Below are 18,035 nucleotides of genomic sequence, written 5' to 3' on the forward strand. Positions count from 1 at the left end.
AATGTGTCTGTAATAAGATTTGTCGTCCCTCCACCCCACATCAAAACGCCAACTGTGCCTTTCTATGGATGGTTTAATGATTGCAGGCTACAGGGCCCACTGTTCTTGTACAATTGTTCATCTCCTTACTCCTGAAATACACAATTAGGATGCCCTGGATGTTTTAAAAACAAGAATGTAAAAATTACTTACACAGCATCAATGTTTTTGGGAAGATCCATTATTCCTCCATATATAAAATGCATTATGACTGCCATTTCTGTTTGTTTCACACTGAAGAAAATATTTTAGACATTAAAAGCTGAACTTAAAAGCAGATATTAAAAACAGCAACACAGTCTACAGGAGAAAAAAAAAGTCAGTGTTCTCCCCAGCCCCTTTTAGCTAGGCACACGAGCCGGCACTTCTTAGTAACCACCCAGCTGTTTTTGGGTAGATACTGAAAAGCTGGGTCACAATACAGGGGCATTGGACAGTTAGGAAATAATACAAAAATGATGAAAAAATGGGACATACTAAGAGGGTAGGCATTAGGAAGTTGGAACAAAATATAAAAGCAAAAGTAGAAAGCTGACAGAATTATAGAGGTTACTGGATTCCTATGGTAACAGTGATTGGGAACACTAAGCTTAAAAAATTTCAGAAGAGAACACTGTACATGTCCTGCTTATTGAACACAAGGAATTCTTCTTGGATTTAAACCTCTAGTAAGTTGCAGTTTTAGTACTTGGCTCCTCTAAGGCCTTCACATGTGCTAGCTAGGAGCATGCTAACAAAAAGCGAAGAGATCACCTTGGTATTTGATGACTCTTTATAGTCTCACCACAGGCTGGGGGTAGAGAGGTTAACAAACTGAGCTGCAATACTGCAAGTCTAGCTCACAAGCCTAGCTGTGCATTTCAGTGTGATTGCAGGAGCTATTCTACAAATGCAATACAATAATATATAAATGAGACAGTAAGCATATAAAAAAATGTGCGGGTAGAACGTGCACAATACTTTAATATATCATACTCTCTCTTTTGGCTAGATTTTTCAGATTTTAGAGTAAACTTACTTTTGAATTTGGATGACGTCTTGTGAAGTCTCAACCCAACTTCCACTCAGCATAGCAGCAAAATAACTGGACCTAGCACACAGGATTGCCCTGGGAACATTAAAAATACAAAAGTATAAAGTGAAGGGAAAGGTTTTGCAGAAGCAAAACATTCCTAGAAGAAAATAATTATTTTATAAATTATACATACCAGGTACAATAAAATATGTGAAAACAAGAATATTATTATGCTTTTTATTGTAAAACATGTTAATTTGGCATATCTTAAAACAGCTCTAAACTGGAGATTTGGACTTGACAAGTGCAGCAAGCTCAACATTTTTTGATCCTGCCCTATGTCCTTTTTGGGACCAGATGATCACCCTTACTCAAAAAGTGACCACACACCAACAGACCCCTGGGTTCTTTTTGCTGCATCATAATGCAATGTCAGAAAAGTCTTATAAGGGCTGAAACTTTAGACATCTCATAATTGCTGTCAACTCCTGTATACTCCTTTACTGGAAATTAACCACACCTCCAACAGTTATGGATGCGTAAAATCAATGATAATATGCAAATGGCCAATACCTCTCACAGCCAGTGCCAGAGGTACGACTGAAAAGTTTAATACTATATGGGGTAGGTGGTTATATTACATATGGTTCAAGCTCATCCTCCCAGCTTGGATTCCCAGAGGATCCAGCATCTTCTAAGCCCACAAGTTCAACAATATTTAGGTGATGATCACTGCACAAAACAAGACATATTTTCCTTGACTGCCTGATTATTATTTATATAAAAACAGAAAGTACACCCTCTTTAAAAGCTAAGGTTTTATACATCGGGACATAAAAAAAAAAAAAAAAGTCTTTAGCAGGTTTTAAAATGATTTAAATCTAAACCCAGCGGTCGCCAAGCAGTGGTCTGCAAAAAAAATTTGGGTGGTCCGGGGCCCTGGCCACTGCGCCCCCCAGCAGGATCCTTCTCCTGATCCCGCTGATCATGTCCCCTGTATGGACACAACCCGCCCGCTCTCCCATTGCTTGCTAAACCTCCTGAGGGGACAGAAGGGCAGGGCTGCCCTGTGCTACTGTCCCCCCAGGACGTTTAGAAAGCAGGTCTGAGCAGGTTTTGGCATCATGACGTCACTCTGGGGGAAGTCTCTTCGCCTTTGAGTGACACACAGCTACCCGCGCATGCATGGCCCGGATTCTGTGGATTTAGTGGTCCGTGAGGTCCTAAAGGTTGGCGACCACTGATCTAACGTCAGGATACAATACACTGCAGGCACCATAATTTCATTATTTTACAAAAATGGAAAAGCTATGTGTAAAAAACGAATTACACCCCACGATTTATTAGCTCTTCAAAACATCTTCAGCTCTACAAGCAAAGGCACCGATCAGGGAATATTGATCCTACGGAGCAACCAAAGCATCTACTACTTCCACCAAGTTATCCCTGTACCAGGATGCACACCTCTCCAAGTCATTAATAAACCTGAAGGCAAGCATCCCCATCTGCAACACTGCTGGCTCAGATAATCTGGCTGACAATTTCCTAGACCTGGAATATACACAGCTGACAAGGCTAGTATGTAAAGTTCTGCCTAGAGGAGAATTCTACCTTTCTTGCTCAAGCAGGACTTCTGATTACTCCCTGATGGACGATGTACATCCCAGACATGTCATGTCCAACTTAATCAGGATCAAACAACTCTCCAATTGGGGGGTTCAATATTAAAGAAACAGCCCAAATCAACCAAAGCTTCAAGATATTTACTAGGAGATGCTACCTGAGCCCAGCAGGCTGATGTCCATGCTGAGGATTTTGAAAAAAAGAATCTGCTATGACAGTGCTGGATTTCTCAGCCATCATGACAGAAACAGCCTGAGCAGAGACAGGGCTGACTTTTCCCATGAGAACTGAACACGTCTAAAGAGAAATTGGACAAAAGGTACTGTTTTGAAGCAGCCTGTCATCAACTATAGAATTCTAGACTATATCATTAAAACCTGAAGTTATTCCTGGGGAAGAAATGAACTGGTCTGAGACCATTCCAGCATCAAACCCAGATACTCCAGGCAATTAATTATTTCCGGTCTATAAGCAAGGATTTAAAATGGAGTAAGCAAAGAAGCAAGGTCAGCAGCTAAGACCTAGAAAGTGCTCCACAGCTAACTTAAGAATCAAGCCTCAAAATCACCCTTTTTAAAAAGGGCAGGGGTGTAAGGTACCAACCACAAGACTTCAAACGTAAAAGGAGCCCCCTTCACTTCATTTAAGTGAAGTTCTGTGTAGTCATATTTCTAAAGCATTTGATGCGGTTTATTTTTTGTTAGGCAAAACTATTTATATGCATGTATTTCAACTGTTTATTTCACTAGTTGCTCCGTTGCAAATTAGGGTGTACAACCGCAATGAACAAAATATGGCAGCCCCCATTACCTGTGTGCATGGAAACATTTGTCTTCTATTTGGATTACAACATCAGTGCAATGAGAACATTGAAATAAAGACAGTAAGTCCTTGCCAAGATCTGATGGCGGTTCAGCGCTGTAATCTGTAATCGCACAAAACAATTTAAGCACTATACAGAAAGTCTGTCAAAATAACACATTTTGTATGCTCCCACATTCAGTAGAAATTTTATCTAAAGACTTAATTCTGCAAAATTATCTGGAATTTTTTTTTTTTTTTTGGTAAATTTTTAAACTGGCTTTGTAATAACTTTCAATTGTTAAAAGCAAAATGTAACAGAAAGTATACTATGGGCTTTATTTATAAAACATTTATCATACATTCCATTGTGGGAATCTTCCAGGTCCATGTGTTTCAATGGCAATAATTGATTCCACAAGGGAACGGTTGAGGGAATGTCAGATTCCAGGTTTCATAAATACAGCTCTATGTTTTCTATTAATATGTCAGTGATATACTTTATTATGCTGAAAAGAGGGCGCTCTTGATTGGTTGCTAGAAGGACTCGTGCAAGAGACTTTCATTAGCATATCTTTGCTACAGCTTCTAATGTGAATAAAGCACTTACACAAAAGAGGCTTGTCCATGTTTGCAGACGCACATGTGGGCAATTTCTTTTTTTTGGATTCACCAATGTTATGTTTGGAGGGGAGCTTTAAGTACAGCCAAAATACTTATAGATTACAGACTTGTTATTCCACCAAGCATTGTGATATTATGTCAGGTTTTCAATGTCACCTATGACTAGGAAGCACGTCACATGCTTTAGGATTAGCGATACAATACTGAATATGTAATAGTTAGGTGTGAAAACGTAAGTTTCATTGAAAATAAAATCATTCATATCTTACCTTCACAGTTAAGGTTTTCTTCGGGGTGTGCATGCTGGCCTGGAGATTTGTTGATGGAAAATTCAGTGTTTTTTTCAGCTGAAGATAAGCTGATCTGCAGATTACCACTTTCGTCAACATGGGGATCCTCTAAAACAGACTGGTCCTTTATGATGTCAAGAATATGATCCTCCGTCTCTTTTATACTCCAGAGAGAGCTGTACAGAATCCTTTAAAGAAATGGAGTAAATATGCACAGACTGAAAACATAAAACGGACAAGTCTCCAATGTTTTTTTTTAATGCAATTTGTTTTGAAGGGTTTGTAGGAAATGTATAGCAAAATGAATGCACATGAAGGTGTGCAATAGGCATAACTACGTTGCAGCATGGATACTAAATCCAGAATTCTGACATGTTTGTCACGATACCTTTAAGAACACCTATCATGGCAGCAATATATAAACTGTCCTTGCTAAGGTCTGCTTCCAATATGCTGACCTTCTAGACCCAATACTTGCCGAAGAACAAATATACCAGTATGGAATTCTAACTTTTTTTTATACTTGTACCTAGTAAGTATACTTGTACTAGTTCAGAGACTAGAGGTATCAATGTCAAAGGGTTATTATAAAATAGACAGCAGTGTAATTTTTTAGGACAGCAATGGCAGCCTGCAAATTTCTCATAGACTTGAGAAATACACAGTCAAAGTCAACAAGCTCAGACCGGTGACTTGAACTCACTGGCCAGCTTTGTTTAACCTGAAAAAGAACTGCAACTGGATGACAGAATACATAATTCAAAACATTAGGTCGTCCCTTTTTCCCACGCATTTTACCATATGGCTTCCTTAGGGGAGGGTAGAGACTGAATTGAAAAAAAAAAGAGTGATGGGGGTTTAAAGATCCTAACAGATTCAAAGCATGGAGTAGTACAGTATGGAAGTATCCCAGTTGTTAGCTTAGGAGAGCTTTAATTAAAGGGGTCCTGATAAATGGGTTTTTCTAATAATAATTATCCAGATAAAAAGCAAAAATCCTGAATGTATAGAGAATAGCAAAAATCTCTATTGGAGCAGTGGTGTATTTACATACGATAAGGCCTGGAGGAGAAAGCAGAGGTAGCAGGGATATGCTGCTGCTCAGTCACTGTCCTGGAAACTGCTGTAAAGACATAGCAAGACATCTGCCTCCTGACCAGCAGGGATGTGCTCATCTCAGAACTGACTGGACCAAAATACAAAACATTTGGGAAAAATAAAACAGCATGTGTATATATCAAATGTTTGCCTGAAGTTCAGCTTTAAATTACATTAGATATATCAACTATTTTACAATCCGATATGACACTTACTTTAGAAAAACTTTTATTTCTGTTGGTTCCACATTCTGGAAAGTAATTGTGTCTTCTATGGCTTTTTCTGTAACAAACATATAGAATTTTGGAGTTCTTGCCTGAAGAACAGCCTTGTGTGCTTTAAATATTGTCTGTCCAACATGAAGAGTAAGATCTGAGTTGATTTCTTCATTTAAAAGTCTGCAAAAATATAAAAGTGTATTCGAAACCTATTAATCATTCTTTTCTTATTTGTGTACTTTGTTACCATTATTCTTTGTTTAAGTGCGGGAAAAAAGACCCTGTCAAAAATCCAGCTAGCTTTTATGCCCTATGTTACACTGAAATCAGCTCCCCTATGTAATGAATATGAGGGGATGGAGGGGTTTGTTACATTTAATAGGCCTGTCACAGCTTCAATCATGTTTTAGGTTGTAGATGACCACTACACAGCACTGCAAAAGAAAGGCTTCATCTAGCATGCCTTTAGATGTGTATAAACGTTGTCTGGAGATCAGCCTAAACATAAAACTGTAACAAAAAACACTAATATAATTTGGGAATTCCTGTCAAAATAATAATTTCTGTATGTTTCTGCGAGATATTAAGTAGAACCAACAATTGAGATTAAATAATCATCTGAATATTCAGTCCTAAAATATTTTACCAGTTAAAGCTCACATATGAACAATAACCCAGTTATTTGGTTTTACTTTGCTATACCAAGACAATACATCCTTGGTATGAGGGATATTTAAAGTGTGAGGGTCATTAACCACCAGAATTCACATTCCTAAGGAATAAGAGTCACTGTAGTTGTTTACATTCCTCTTATGACAAGAGCTCAGTTCTTTGATGTGGTTATGTACTCTTAGGACTAGTTCACAAGGTTGCAAAGCATTAGTTACAAAATCCTAACAAAAGCAACCGGACTGAAACTTAAAGCTGTGCCTTGCTCACAGTTTGCCATAGGAAAATAAGCCAACCAATCACATGTTCACTGCTGCTCATCCATGATCTGAACTTTTGGAGCTTAGTGCGACATCAAGTAACCGACAGGGCCGCAAACATCCGACTTTGAGTAACCTGTAATACAGGGCTCTGAAAATGGAAGACTAAGGTTATGAACACATGCTATTTGATTATTGCACGAGATGGACAGCTGTGCTTGTCTCAGTTGAGAATCTTTTACGCACAACAGTTGCTCGATGTTGTTCAGGACAGATCCATGAACGACCAACTGGAAAGAATGCTATACAAGTCAAGAGGGAAGAGCACAGTGGCGTGCCACTCATTCATCCTTCCCCCTCCTCTGTCTAATAGAACAGAACAGGCCTCATTCCATCATCTGTCACTGAAAACATTCATAAAAGTTTCCAGCAATGAAAATTTTACAGGTACACAGCATCAGATTCACTATATCTTGCTGAATAAGAGATATAAATGTTTAAGAAGTAACCTTTGCAATTTATTGTTTCAAGAGTCACTTTACTAATAATAAAAAAAAAAGTTCCAGGACCACCCCCTATAATAATGTTTTTATGACAGGTCTATGGTGTAGTGAAGTCACCACCTCAGCTGTAGCATATCTGGACTACTAAAATAAATGATAGAAATGTCAGTCTGGCTGTAAACACAACAAGTCAATTTAGAGGGAAGCCAATAACCTCTTTTTTTTTGGAATTTGGGAGAAAACCGGAGTACCCGGAGGAAACCCACCCAAATATGGGGAGAACCGGCAAACTCCATCCAGATAGATCCACTTACTGCCCTGCCCTGCCCTGCGCTGTCAAATCTGCAAGCACTGATGCTTTAAGAAACAGTGCTGTGGGTAAAGTGACCCAGCAGCTCATAAGGTGCCAGCCACTGACAGGCTTTCGCTTTTACAAAGCCTTCCCCTCACTTGATAACTTATTCTTCTTGTGTTCTGTTTATTTATCGGTGCTCACTTCTTGTATTTCTTCCAGGCATTTGTGAAGACGTTGGCGGTCATTTGCCAAGCCCAGACACTGACACACATAAGTAATAAATTGTCAATAATTCTGTGTGAACATAAAGCGTAACCAAACTCAGAAATTTCACTTTACATAAAAGGATGCACAACCCTTTTATATAAGGAAAAAAATCAGTTTTTTTTTTTTAAAGTGCAACATGTTTAAAAAAAAAAAAGAAAGGATGCAGCACCACCCCCTAATTCTCGATTGCAATGAATGGGAGCGCAGGGCCTCCAGGGATACTTACGTCACACATCCCAGGAGGCTCTTGGCTGCTCCTTCTGCGCATGCCAAGGAAAGAAATTGCCGATCATAGGCATGCGCAAGTTTTTTCTCATCTACGTCACCGGATCTCCCGTTTGGTGACGTAGGAAGAAGAACCCGAGAGAGGATGGCGGCGCCTAGCACTCTGGCATAAAGACGGGTGCTGGAATGATGCGGGACCCAAAAAAAAAAAAAAATCTCTGGACCGTTTGACTGCTCTGCGGGATTAAAGGTAAATGTATTTTTTTTTATTTTAGGTCGTTTTGGGTTTACTTCCATTTTAAGGTTTCGCATTGACTGATGTAGTGGCTACAAACACATGGAAGGAGCCCTGTACAGAGGATAGTTTATTTTGATGGCAGTGATATGAGACCCATTCAGCAATGTATGATATGTGCACGTTACCTGAGCATATCTCTGCTGAGCTGATCACACAGCACATCCTTCAGCCTGCGCCTTTCAGCACTTTCCTTGGCACGGAAACCCTTCAGCTCTCCCTGGGCAGCAGATGCCATCTCCAAAGACTGCAGGAATAACACATCATACAAGCAGTGATCCCAGACACATTACACAACTTATAATAAACCTACAGCTAAAGCCTGACTAGCATCTCCATAGCAGGAGAGACATCAACAGGCTGCTTCTCCTCTGGGGAAGGAAGTCACACAATAACCCAGTGAGTGCAGCGCATCTCAGCATGCCAGCCATGCAGGAGTGCAGCGCATCTCAGCCATGCAGGAGTGCAGCGCATCTCAGCCATGCAGGAGTGCAGCGCATCTCAGCCATGCAGGAGTGCAGCGCATCTCAGCATGCCAGCCATGCAGGAGTGCAGCGCATCACAGCATGCCAGCCATGCAGGAGTGCAGCGCATCACAGCATGCCAGCCATGCAGCCCATCACAGCATGCCAGCCATGGGGGAGTGCAGCCCATCACAGCATGCCAGCCATGGGGGAGTGCAGCGCATCACAGCATGCCAGCCATGCAGGAGTGCAGCGCATCACAGCATGCCAGCCCAGGGGAGTGAGTAGGCCAGCTATGGAGCAGGAGGAGTACAGCATACCAGCTCTAGGGAATGGAGGAACACAGCTCAGCCAGCCCAGAGATAGCGGGGCCCCCACACAGGACGGCACCGGGTAATGGAAGAACCGGAGCACCGGCTTCACCTTGGACTTTTGTTTTCGAACCCAAACTCCAGCCCGGCTGGATGAAGTCATGACCGGAAGTAACGCCCATAAACATCGCAGCAGTCCAATAGAAAACGCCTGGTTGGTCGATTCTGTAATCTAATTGGTCAGAGGAGAACCGATGTCAGCGAAGGCGGGAAAAAACAATTGATTAACTCTTCAAACACCAGACTGCTGCTGTAACTGTGGCAGAGCTATTTATTCATTTACACTATGTAGTAATAATAAAATTTAACGTGTTTAATGTACAGCGCTGCAAAAATCTGTTTATAAAAAAAATGTTTATCATAATAATAATAATAGACGTCAGTGCTGCTGTGCTTCACTGTATTAAAATGTTAAAATAATCCTCTAAAATGTTCTAAGGGAAGCCCCTAAGATTCAGGACATGTGTAAATAAAACCAACCTGCCCACTGTAAAAAGGGAAAATGAGGCCACTGGGCCAAGCTTATGGCTATAAAAGTCACAGGGTGACGGCTGAGCTGAGGTGTTCAATATAAAAGTAAAATGAAGATCACTGGGCTGTCTGCTATGGGATTGATAGTCACTGAGCCAACTGTTCCACTATAAATGGCTGCTGGGCGAAGGCGTCCAAAATAAAAGTAAAAGGAAGGTTGATAGGGCCAAGCTATCCTAATAAAAAAAAATATACATTGGCCGTTGGCCCATATTGGTAAATAAAAAAGTAAAAAGGTGGTCACTGAGCAAGCTGTCCAATATAAAAGTAAAAGGAAGGTTAATAAGACAAGCTGTCCAATATAAGAATGGTATGGTGGCCGCTGGCCTATATCATTCAATATAAAAGTAAAAAGGTGGTCACTGGGCAAGCTGTCCAATAAAAAAATAAAAGGAAGGTTAATAAGACAAGCTGTCCACTATAAAAATATATTGGTGGTCACCAGGGCCTGTTGTTCAATATCAAAGCCTATTTCTTGCCGTTATTAGCTGTCTAGTAGAAAAGATAACCGATGCCTTTCTAGCGAAATCCTTAGGTCAAATCTTTGTATTCATTTCCTCTCACTTATACTAGACATACAGACTAGGCTCTATTTATAAAGCAAGGGCTCAGATATTACCTCATGGGAATCTTCCAGGTCCATGTGTTTTATTGGCAGTAATTGATTCCCATGGGAGAATGTTTGAGGGAATGTCTGATTCCCTGTTTTATAAATAGAGTCCTATGTGAATTTCTCTTGATGGTATTTCCAGTATTAGGATTACCATTTTCTATTGACTACCTGTATTTACTCCATTTCAATAATTTCAACTGCACTTCAACTTGTTCAATAATTGATCTGTAGTAAAAACAAATTACTAAAAAAAATGCCAGATTAATTTTGTATCAATATTTTCCCCAAATACTGCTCAAAAAACACTTCTAATAAATCATTGAATTGAAAATATTGCATAGTGTATGACTAGTTATAATACGTCATCCAGACAGGAACTGAGGGGAAGCCTCTTTCCAAGTGGGCTTACCATTCTCCACTCTCTGCTCTCCAATCTTTTTGCTTTACTTCTCTTCTGCGAATTCTTCAGCTCCAATAAATGTAAAAAAAATAATTGTAGTTTCACAAAGTATTGTTTATTTTGCAAAATGCTTCAAGAAACCAACTTGAATCCCATACCCAGCATGTCTGGATACAGAGATCTGCCCATTATGACATGTCCTGTCTACATTTTTACTTGCTACTAACTACCGCATGGGAAAAAAAAAAACATACTCAGGTCAATCTTTTTTGCTGGCTTTTCCCTATGGCCTTAGAACAGGACAGAAACCTTAGGAGCTGTTCACAGCTGGAAAGCTGCAGTAATACATGTTGTATTTTGCTGTAGGTTGTGCAGTTGATGTATTTAGCTTTTTAGCTTAGTATATCTAAACCTGATATGGATTAGATCTAATTTACTAAAGCAATGTGTATAATTATGCCTTATTCAGCTATTACCTATTAATATGTACAGTACATGCAATTCTCTGAACCAACCAACCTCCTGATAAATACAGGATGAACCATGACTGCACTTTGACACGATTGCTTGGAATATCACTCAGGAGATACATGAAACAAGGTGACAACAGGGAAGCACAATCAGGGGACAAAAGGAAAAGGATCTTCATGGGAATGTCAGCAAGAATTATAATAACTAAAGCTGCAACTAATAAAAATAGACATTTTTCAAAATATTTAATTGTCACAATTCATTGAACGTAATTAGATATTCCATGCAAATTGATTTTTCACCACATTCACCAAAGCTCTATACATACATCAGGTGAACATCAAAGGATCTTTCCTAGTGATCGTTTCCAGCGACAGAAGAACAAACAAGCACTGTACACACAGCACCATTGTGTTCTGAGGAGAATGGGAAGAACAAATAGTCCCTAGGAGGGCACAGCAGTCCTTTTCATTCAGGTGACTGCTGTACACAGAAACAAGGAAAGATAATAGCAGACAGGCTTTTAACCACCTGGGCGTTACACTGAGGTCTAGATTTCTGTTCCAAAAGCGGTACACTGTTTTTCATGAATTTTTTTTTTTTTTTAAATTGTAGACCTGTAACTTACAGAAATATGTCCAAACAGGGTTCTAGTAGAATCCTGAATATAATAAAGTTTTAAACAAACAATCATGTAAAAAAAAAAAATTACTTTTAATAAAATTAAATAAAAGACACAAAAATCAGCTTAAACAAGAATACATAAATAAATGAAAAATACTGAAAATGCGATAATTCGGTATACTGTATAATAATATATTTTTCTAAAACACCTCCCTAGTGTCCGTCGCATACCTATAGACAAAACCACATAAATATATTGGATTGGATACAGGACTTTGTATTCAATCCAATACAAAATGAGAACAAAATTCAAACTCTCATTTTGTATTGGATTGAATACAAACTCCTGTATCCAATCCAATACAAAATGAGAGTTTGAATTTACCAATTACATACTTTGTATTTATTTTGAATTATTTTGTATTGGATTGGATACAGGGGTTTGTATACAATCCAATACAAAATGTGTTTGAATGAGCTTCAATTTGAATTTCCCGCACACGGGCCGACGTCATCGCCGAGGGACACGCACACGCTACGGACGGAGAAGAAGCAGCGGGACCAGGTAAGTGATCGATAAACCTGAACTTTTCTTACTGTATTTTCATACAGTGAGAAAAGTTCAAGTTTATCGATAATTGTAATTTTTTTTAACCTGAACCAAGGTCGTGTTTAACGGTCGGCTGGTTAAAGGGCAAATATTTAGCATGTGTTTATTTGGTGAAATCTAAACAATTACATAATTAAGTGAACACAAATTGACAATAAAAATGCCTAGTAGCATAAATTTTTAGGTACAAAATTATTCATATGTTCAAGAGTATCTCACAATGCCCGACACGTTTCGCCTTATTTGGCTTCCTGAGGGGACCAATTGAGATCAAGAAGCATATATTTGCAATGATGTTATACAGATTGGATAAGGGACAACAGATTCAGTGCATCCCAGGGATTTAGGTTTTTCCTCATAAGGTCTGGGTGTAGTATGTAGGGGAGCCCACACTAGGAAGATTTGTTTAAAGCAGTACTGGATAAGATATGTAGGATAAAGTGTTTCAGCCAGCAGGTCTTATGGATTAACACTTTTTTTAGTAGTATTTGAATCCACATATGTAGCAATTGAAGCTTAAGAGGATAGTTGTATTGTTATGTTCAGAGCGAACCACCTTGTTCATTAGTAGTGTACTTGTGTCAAGTTTTGAGGGGATGTGTTAAAGCATATAGTATATAGGTATCCCAGTTCACTGATTGTCCAAAGGATGTTGATTAGTATATTGGAAGTTAGAAGTTTATCCCCCAGTTCATTGGTGGTTCAGTGTGGTGGTATAGCTTTAGCAGGACGTCCACAGCACAGCCATTGAGGTGTGTCAATTTCTGACACATTTTAGGCTAAAAGGAGTCCCTCTTCCCAATCAGCAAAAGTTGGGAATTCTTTTGACAAGAGCAAAGGTATATTTTAAAGCTTAACTCAATGTAGATAGAAATACCCCGATAATTGCAGATTGCAATTGTATTACATTGCAGATGTATTACTTAGAAAAAAACAAACTACACAATAAAGCTAATTAATGTTTCTGTTTTATACTCTTTGTTATCCTTCATAAATTATAATAATAATATTAACAATATATTTTAAAAATTCCAGCTAATACAAATACCTAATGTCAGTTATTTCAACCTCTTGTAATGCTTCTGTATAGCAGTACACCAAATGTTACAGGAAAGGGCAATATTTGTGGAAAATAAACTGTCCAGCATGTACATATGCTTACTAGTAAAATGCCGACAGGAGAGAGATGACCTCAACAGTCCAGCATTGCTCCTTCCCCATCCACTCATAGGCTGGGGTGGGATGGTGACCAGTTATGTTGGCTAAAAAAAGCAGCGATAGAGCAGACCCGGCTGTGCTTTTTAGCAGGGTTGTGTAAATCTCAGGACTGGGTAAACAAATACAAATCACTTGACAGGTAAATAGGGTCCCATATATAAATGTATAGGTTAGCCCAGCGTATTCTTGCTATACTAAAGACACATGGTGGTCATACTGCAAAATAGTTTGTAATAAAACAGCTACATAAGTTAATCAACAAAATAACAAATGCACATTTCATCTGAAACATACAGACTCATCATTCCCACTGTCCTGCCAATGTTATTTGGAATGATGGATTGTTTAGAAGTTCAGAGAAAATAATGTAAATGCTAACTTTTATAGAGATTCAATTATTTTTATTACAAGATTGATGATCAGGTTTGAAATCTAACATACCGGCAGTGCAGTAAGAAAGGATTCAGTACTTCTGCTTGAAGCAATACCTGGGTGCCTAACAGAGTCATGCACGGTTCCAATAAACATTAGCAGTACGGGTCCCACCTGTGTGTATTTTCTACTTTAAAAGTGTTGTGAACAATATTTTGCATTTTTTTTAGTTAAGGATAAAGTAGAAAAAGGATATAACCTGTGACATTATATTGCAGTCCATGTTCACCTCTCTCAATTGTCCTGGTGACTCTTGTCACTAAAACAGAAAATGAGAGGAATTCAACCATTCCATGTTCTCATTAGAGCAATAGGTGAGGGTAAAACCTTCAGTGGGGACACCTGTTGCATGGATAATTCTCTATCCAAAGTTTTTATCCTTTTCGTTTCCCCTTACATCCTTAGGACAGGAAGTGAAGGATAACCTCCTTAATGACCCAATAGGGGTTTTAACCTTTGCCTTAAAAATTATTACATAATTATTATTATTATACAGTATTTATGTAGCGCCAACATATCACACAGCGTTTTACCATCTACATAATCCATAATCATGTCACTAGCTGCCCCTCAAAGGGGCTCACAATCTAATGTCCCCAATCTAGTCAAATGTTTTCGATACAGTCTAAGGACAAATTTGGGGGGAAACCAAATAACCTTACTGCATGCTTTTGGAATGTGGTAGGAAACCGGAGTACCTGGAGGAATCCCACGCAAACACTAAAAGAACCAGCAAACTCCATGAGAAAGTGTCCTGTCCGAGATTCCAACCTGGGACCTAGTGCTGCAAAGGCCAGAGTGCTAACCACTGATTCATTTGTTTTGGCTGTTTGCTATCTGACCATACTCTAAAAAGTTGAACTTTTTTTTTCCTACATAATAAGAAGAAAATTAGGCTTTACTTTGCCGAGAAGACTGTGGGCTAAATAGATAAAGATCCCTGAATGTGCAGTTTGATCTTTACTGAGAGTAAAGCAATTGCCTGCTTCAGTAAACCCACCATGTTCTATAGCAAATTGCTTTGTAATGAGTCTCGGTTAAACTGTGGATAACCTGACCATGACTTTGCCTTAATGCAGAACACTTACAAATATGCAGACGTCAGCTTGGAAGAACAGCAGTTTTGTATGCGCTTTTTACTCACACACCATGCTGTAAGTTAGTCTTGTCTTCTTGACCCACTTGTGAAGACAGAATGAGGACATTTTTATCTAACGTTTTAAGAAAGAGGTCCATTTATAAAGTGTTTTTACCCAGGATGCTCTGAACTTGTTAAGCAACATTTACATCTCTCATGTTGGATGCAATTAAAAATGTATAAGGCAACTTTTACTTGTGACTTCTAGCACCCCTTTATTATAGAAGGGTCCCTTTAAGGTGTAATGGGTTCATTTAGTATATGTCAGACAGTTCTAGAATCTGTTCCTCCTAGGGAGTGATAGTTAACTACCTTCTGTTGCAGGGGAGGGACCCAGTCTTTAAAAATGTAGGAACCAATCACTGCTCTGGTGCATATACCTGTTTAACCTATTGTGATGTTTGATACCAAATAGACGAGCTCTGAAAAAAGATAAATGTCTGAAAGACCTGACCTGGGGAAGGAGACTGGGGCGCTACCCATGGATGACTAGAAGGGGCTAGGGAAGACAGGGCAAGTTGGGCCCAAGGCCTCAGGATCAGGTAGGGCTGATGGCTGAAGAATTAACCACACAGAGAAAAAGCAAGGTAGAACACTTAAGCTAAAATAAACTTTTGTTGTTGGAAAGGATCTTTCCAATACTGCGCTCTCTTCCCTTCACTTTCATTTCATGAAGTTCGTGGATCCGGCAGGCAAGATCTATGAACAATGTCAGACGACTTCTGTACGCACGTCAGATTCTCGTCTGATCCTGGCCCTTAAACGATAATCGAACAAGAATTATCTGATGTGTGTACATGTGTGAAGCCAAAGAAGGAACCTAAATGAGAAATACTTTAGGATAGGATCCCATTGTTGCTGAATTGAGACTGCTACCTAAAAGTGGAGGGAGAAGAAGGGGAAAAGAACAAAAGGGAGAGGGAACTAAACCATGATTTGGTGAACCTACTATGTATGAACCTACTATGTATACAAAAGCATACAAAAGTGATGATGTCACTAGATTTAAACTAGGGTGTGCATTAAAAACAAAAAGGTTTTATTTGAGATTTTCATCAGCATGTTGAAAAAATAGAAAAATGTTTGTTAATTCCACATATTACCAACCCAAATTATAAGGAATAGTTTTTAGTTTTGTTGGCCTTTCAGGTATGTCATTTACGAGTCTTTGAAAAGTTAAATTAATTTAATAATTGTTATTCTGTTATTATACTTTTATACCAATTAAATGTCATTCAATTTCATATAAAATACATTTTTATTTCATTAGCTTGGTTTACTGTGAAACAATTTTCTTGTTTTTAAAGAACAGCCTTCTTCGAGTAACGGAGCCAAAACTTAAAAATATTGTGTTATAGTTTACATTGTGCTAGCTATCAGGATGAAAAAAATGCTTTACTTTCACATCTTCCTATTGAACAAGGACAAAGCAGTAACACAAACATTACCACCATCACTAAATCCATTACAAAGACTCACAGCATCAGTACAAGTCATTTTATCTAGTGACAACACTTCAGTGATGTTACAAAATGCAGTAAAAAAATAAAAATTAAAATATACCCATATGACCAGCTGGCCAATGGCACCCCTGTATTGTCATTTTATAAAGTTCTACAAGGCACCACACAACAATTGTAAAGAACAGGACATATCATAGACTTCCATGACTTTTTAGTTGTACAGTGTAAACTGAGATGTTAAGGCATGTGCATGTGCAAAATATAACACTACAATTCAGACTGGGATTAACAATTGACACAGCTTACGGGACAATCCGCTCTTGATTATAATACACAGTGACAGTTAGAAGAGACACAGTATATTTACCATGTTCACTGAGACAAGCAAAATATGGCCCTTTGTTAGATAATTGCTGTTTTCTTATTGTTAACCAGCTTCCTGTTAGATGGATTTTTATAATATCAGGAAAGAGGTTAAAAAGCAAAAGTAGACCTTTATTTTTTATCTACATATAAATGACAGAGCCTGAAATCAGTTCTTTGTTCGAAATCTCTCCTCCTCTAGAAAGGTCCATATTAAGTTGTTGACCAATTCTGGCTGATCCTGTTGAAGCCAATGACTGGCTTGTGACAGCACTGATAGCTGGAAGTAATTCTTCACATAGATTCTGGTCAGTTCGGCCATCTCCACCTCAACAAACGCATCATTTTCACCCCACAGTAGGAGAGTCGGCATGGTCACGTGGTGGTGTTTCAGAGGGAGGCAGCTTTATTGTGAAAAAGAGAAATCATTGGGATTGTTAATTTTCTATTCTGTTACAGATCCTCTTACGTTGATAATTCAATGATTTAACGTGTTGCTATTTGCAATATTTGATTATTTAAAACACATACATCCCTAATTTACATTTGTAATAAAGTTCAATACCATGCTTCCAAATGTTAGATTAACAATAAACCGAGACTGAGATATCATGCATAAAGCACTTTTTTATCTGTACAGCTGACATGTCTTATTCTGGTTACATATGTGAGTTATACTCGTGATATCATCCATAGGTTGCCCATAGGAAAAAAGTGAGGAGGGCACGAATGTGCATTTTTCTTGCAAAGGCACTGAAAAAGATTGCACAGTAAAATTCTATGGATGGGAAGGGGTTAGCATTTTACACGGCGGAGAAGTGGAGGGATTGTCCTTAAAAGAGACTTTGTCATTAATAGGAAGAAAATGCTGAAATAATAAAATGCAGGCATTTAGAATAATCCTCACATACCTACAGCAGACTCCCAAATGGCCTAATTTTGGGCTGTTTTAACTGGGAAAGCTATTTCATATCCTTATTTATAATGCTTATAGCTGATCATCACAGTAACTGGCCAATTGAAATATGTGAGTGTAGAAGATGCTTTATGGCAAGTTCCGATGATTGCTACCCAAAAATATACCTTTGCTTGTAAGAAGGGTATTCTGCCATACC

At 38.7% G+C, this 18,035-nt stretch overlaps 2 protein-coding genes across 2 annotated transcripts in view; both read right to left on the reverse strand.

The window, feature by feature from the left end:
• BTBD8 (BTB domain containing 8) overlaps window positions 1-9,154 on the reverse strand; it is a 44,685-nt gene extending 35,531 nt beyond the window's left edge. The window contains 7 exon segments of the mRNA XM_072419887.1: window positions 193-273; window positions 1,058-1,147; window positions 3,488-3,602; window positions 4,372-4,580; window positions 5,706-5,888; window positions 8,351-8,469; window positions 9,007-9,154. Coding sequence (XP_072275988.1) covers window positions 193-273; window positions 1,058-1,147; window positions 3,488-3,602; window positions 4,372-4,580; window positions 5,706-5,888; window positions 8,351-8,460 — 788 coding nt within the window. The 5' untranslated portion in view covers window positions 8,461-8,469; window positions 9,007-9,154.
• A 7,121-nt stretch (window positions 9,155-16,275) lies between these two features.
• Window positions 16,276-18,035, reverse strand: part of EPHX4 (epoxide hydrolase 4) — a 36,124-nt gene continuing 34,364 nt past the window's right edge. Inside the window, exon 7 of the mRNA XM_072419888.1 lies at window positions 16,276-17,324. Coding sequence (XP_072275989.1) covers window positions 17,090-17,324 — 235 coding nt within the window. The 3' untranslated portion in view covers window positions 16,276-17,089. The remainder of the gene's footprint in view (window positions 17,325-18,035) is intronic.

The sequence above is a fragment of the Pyxicephalus adspersus genome, chromosome 8 (assembly GCF_032062135.1).
Source record: "Pyxicephalus adspersus chromosome 8, UCB_Pads_2.0, whole genome shotgun sequence".
Classification (NCBI taxonomy): Eukaryota; Metazoa; Chordata; class Amphibia; order Anura; family Pyxicephalidae; genus Pyxicephalus; species Pyxicephalus adspersus.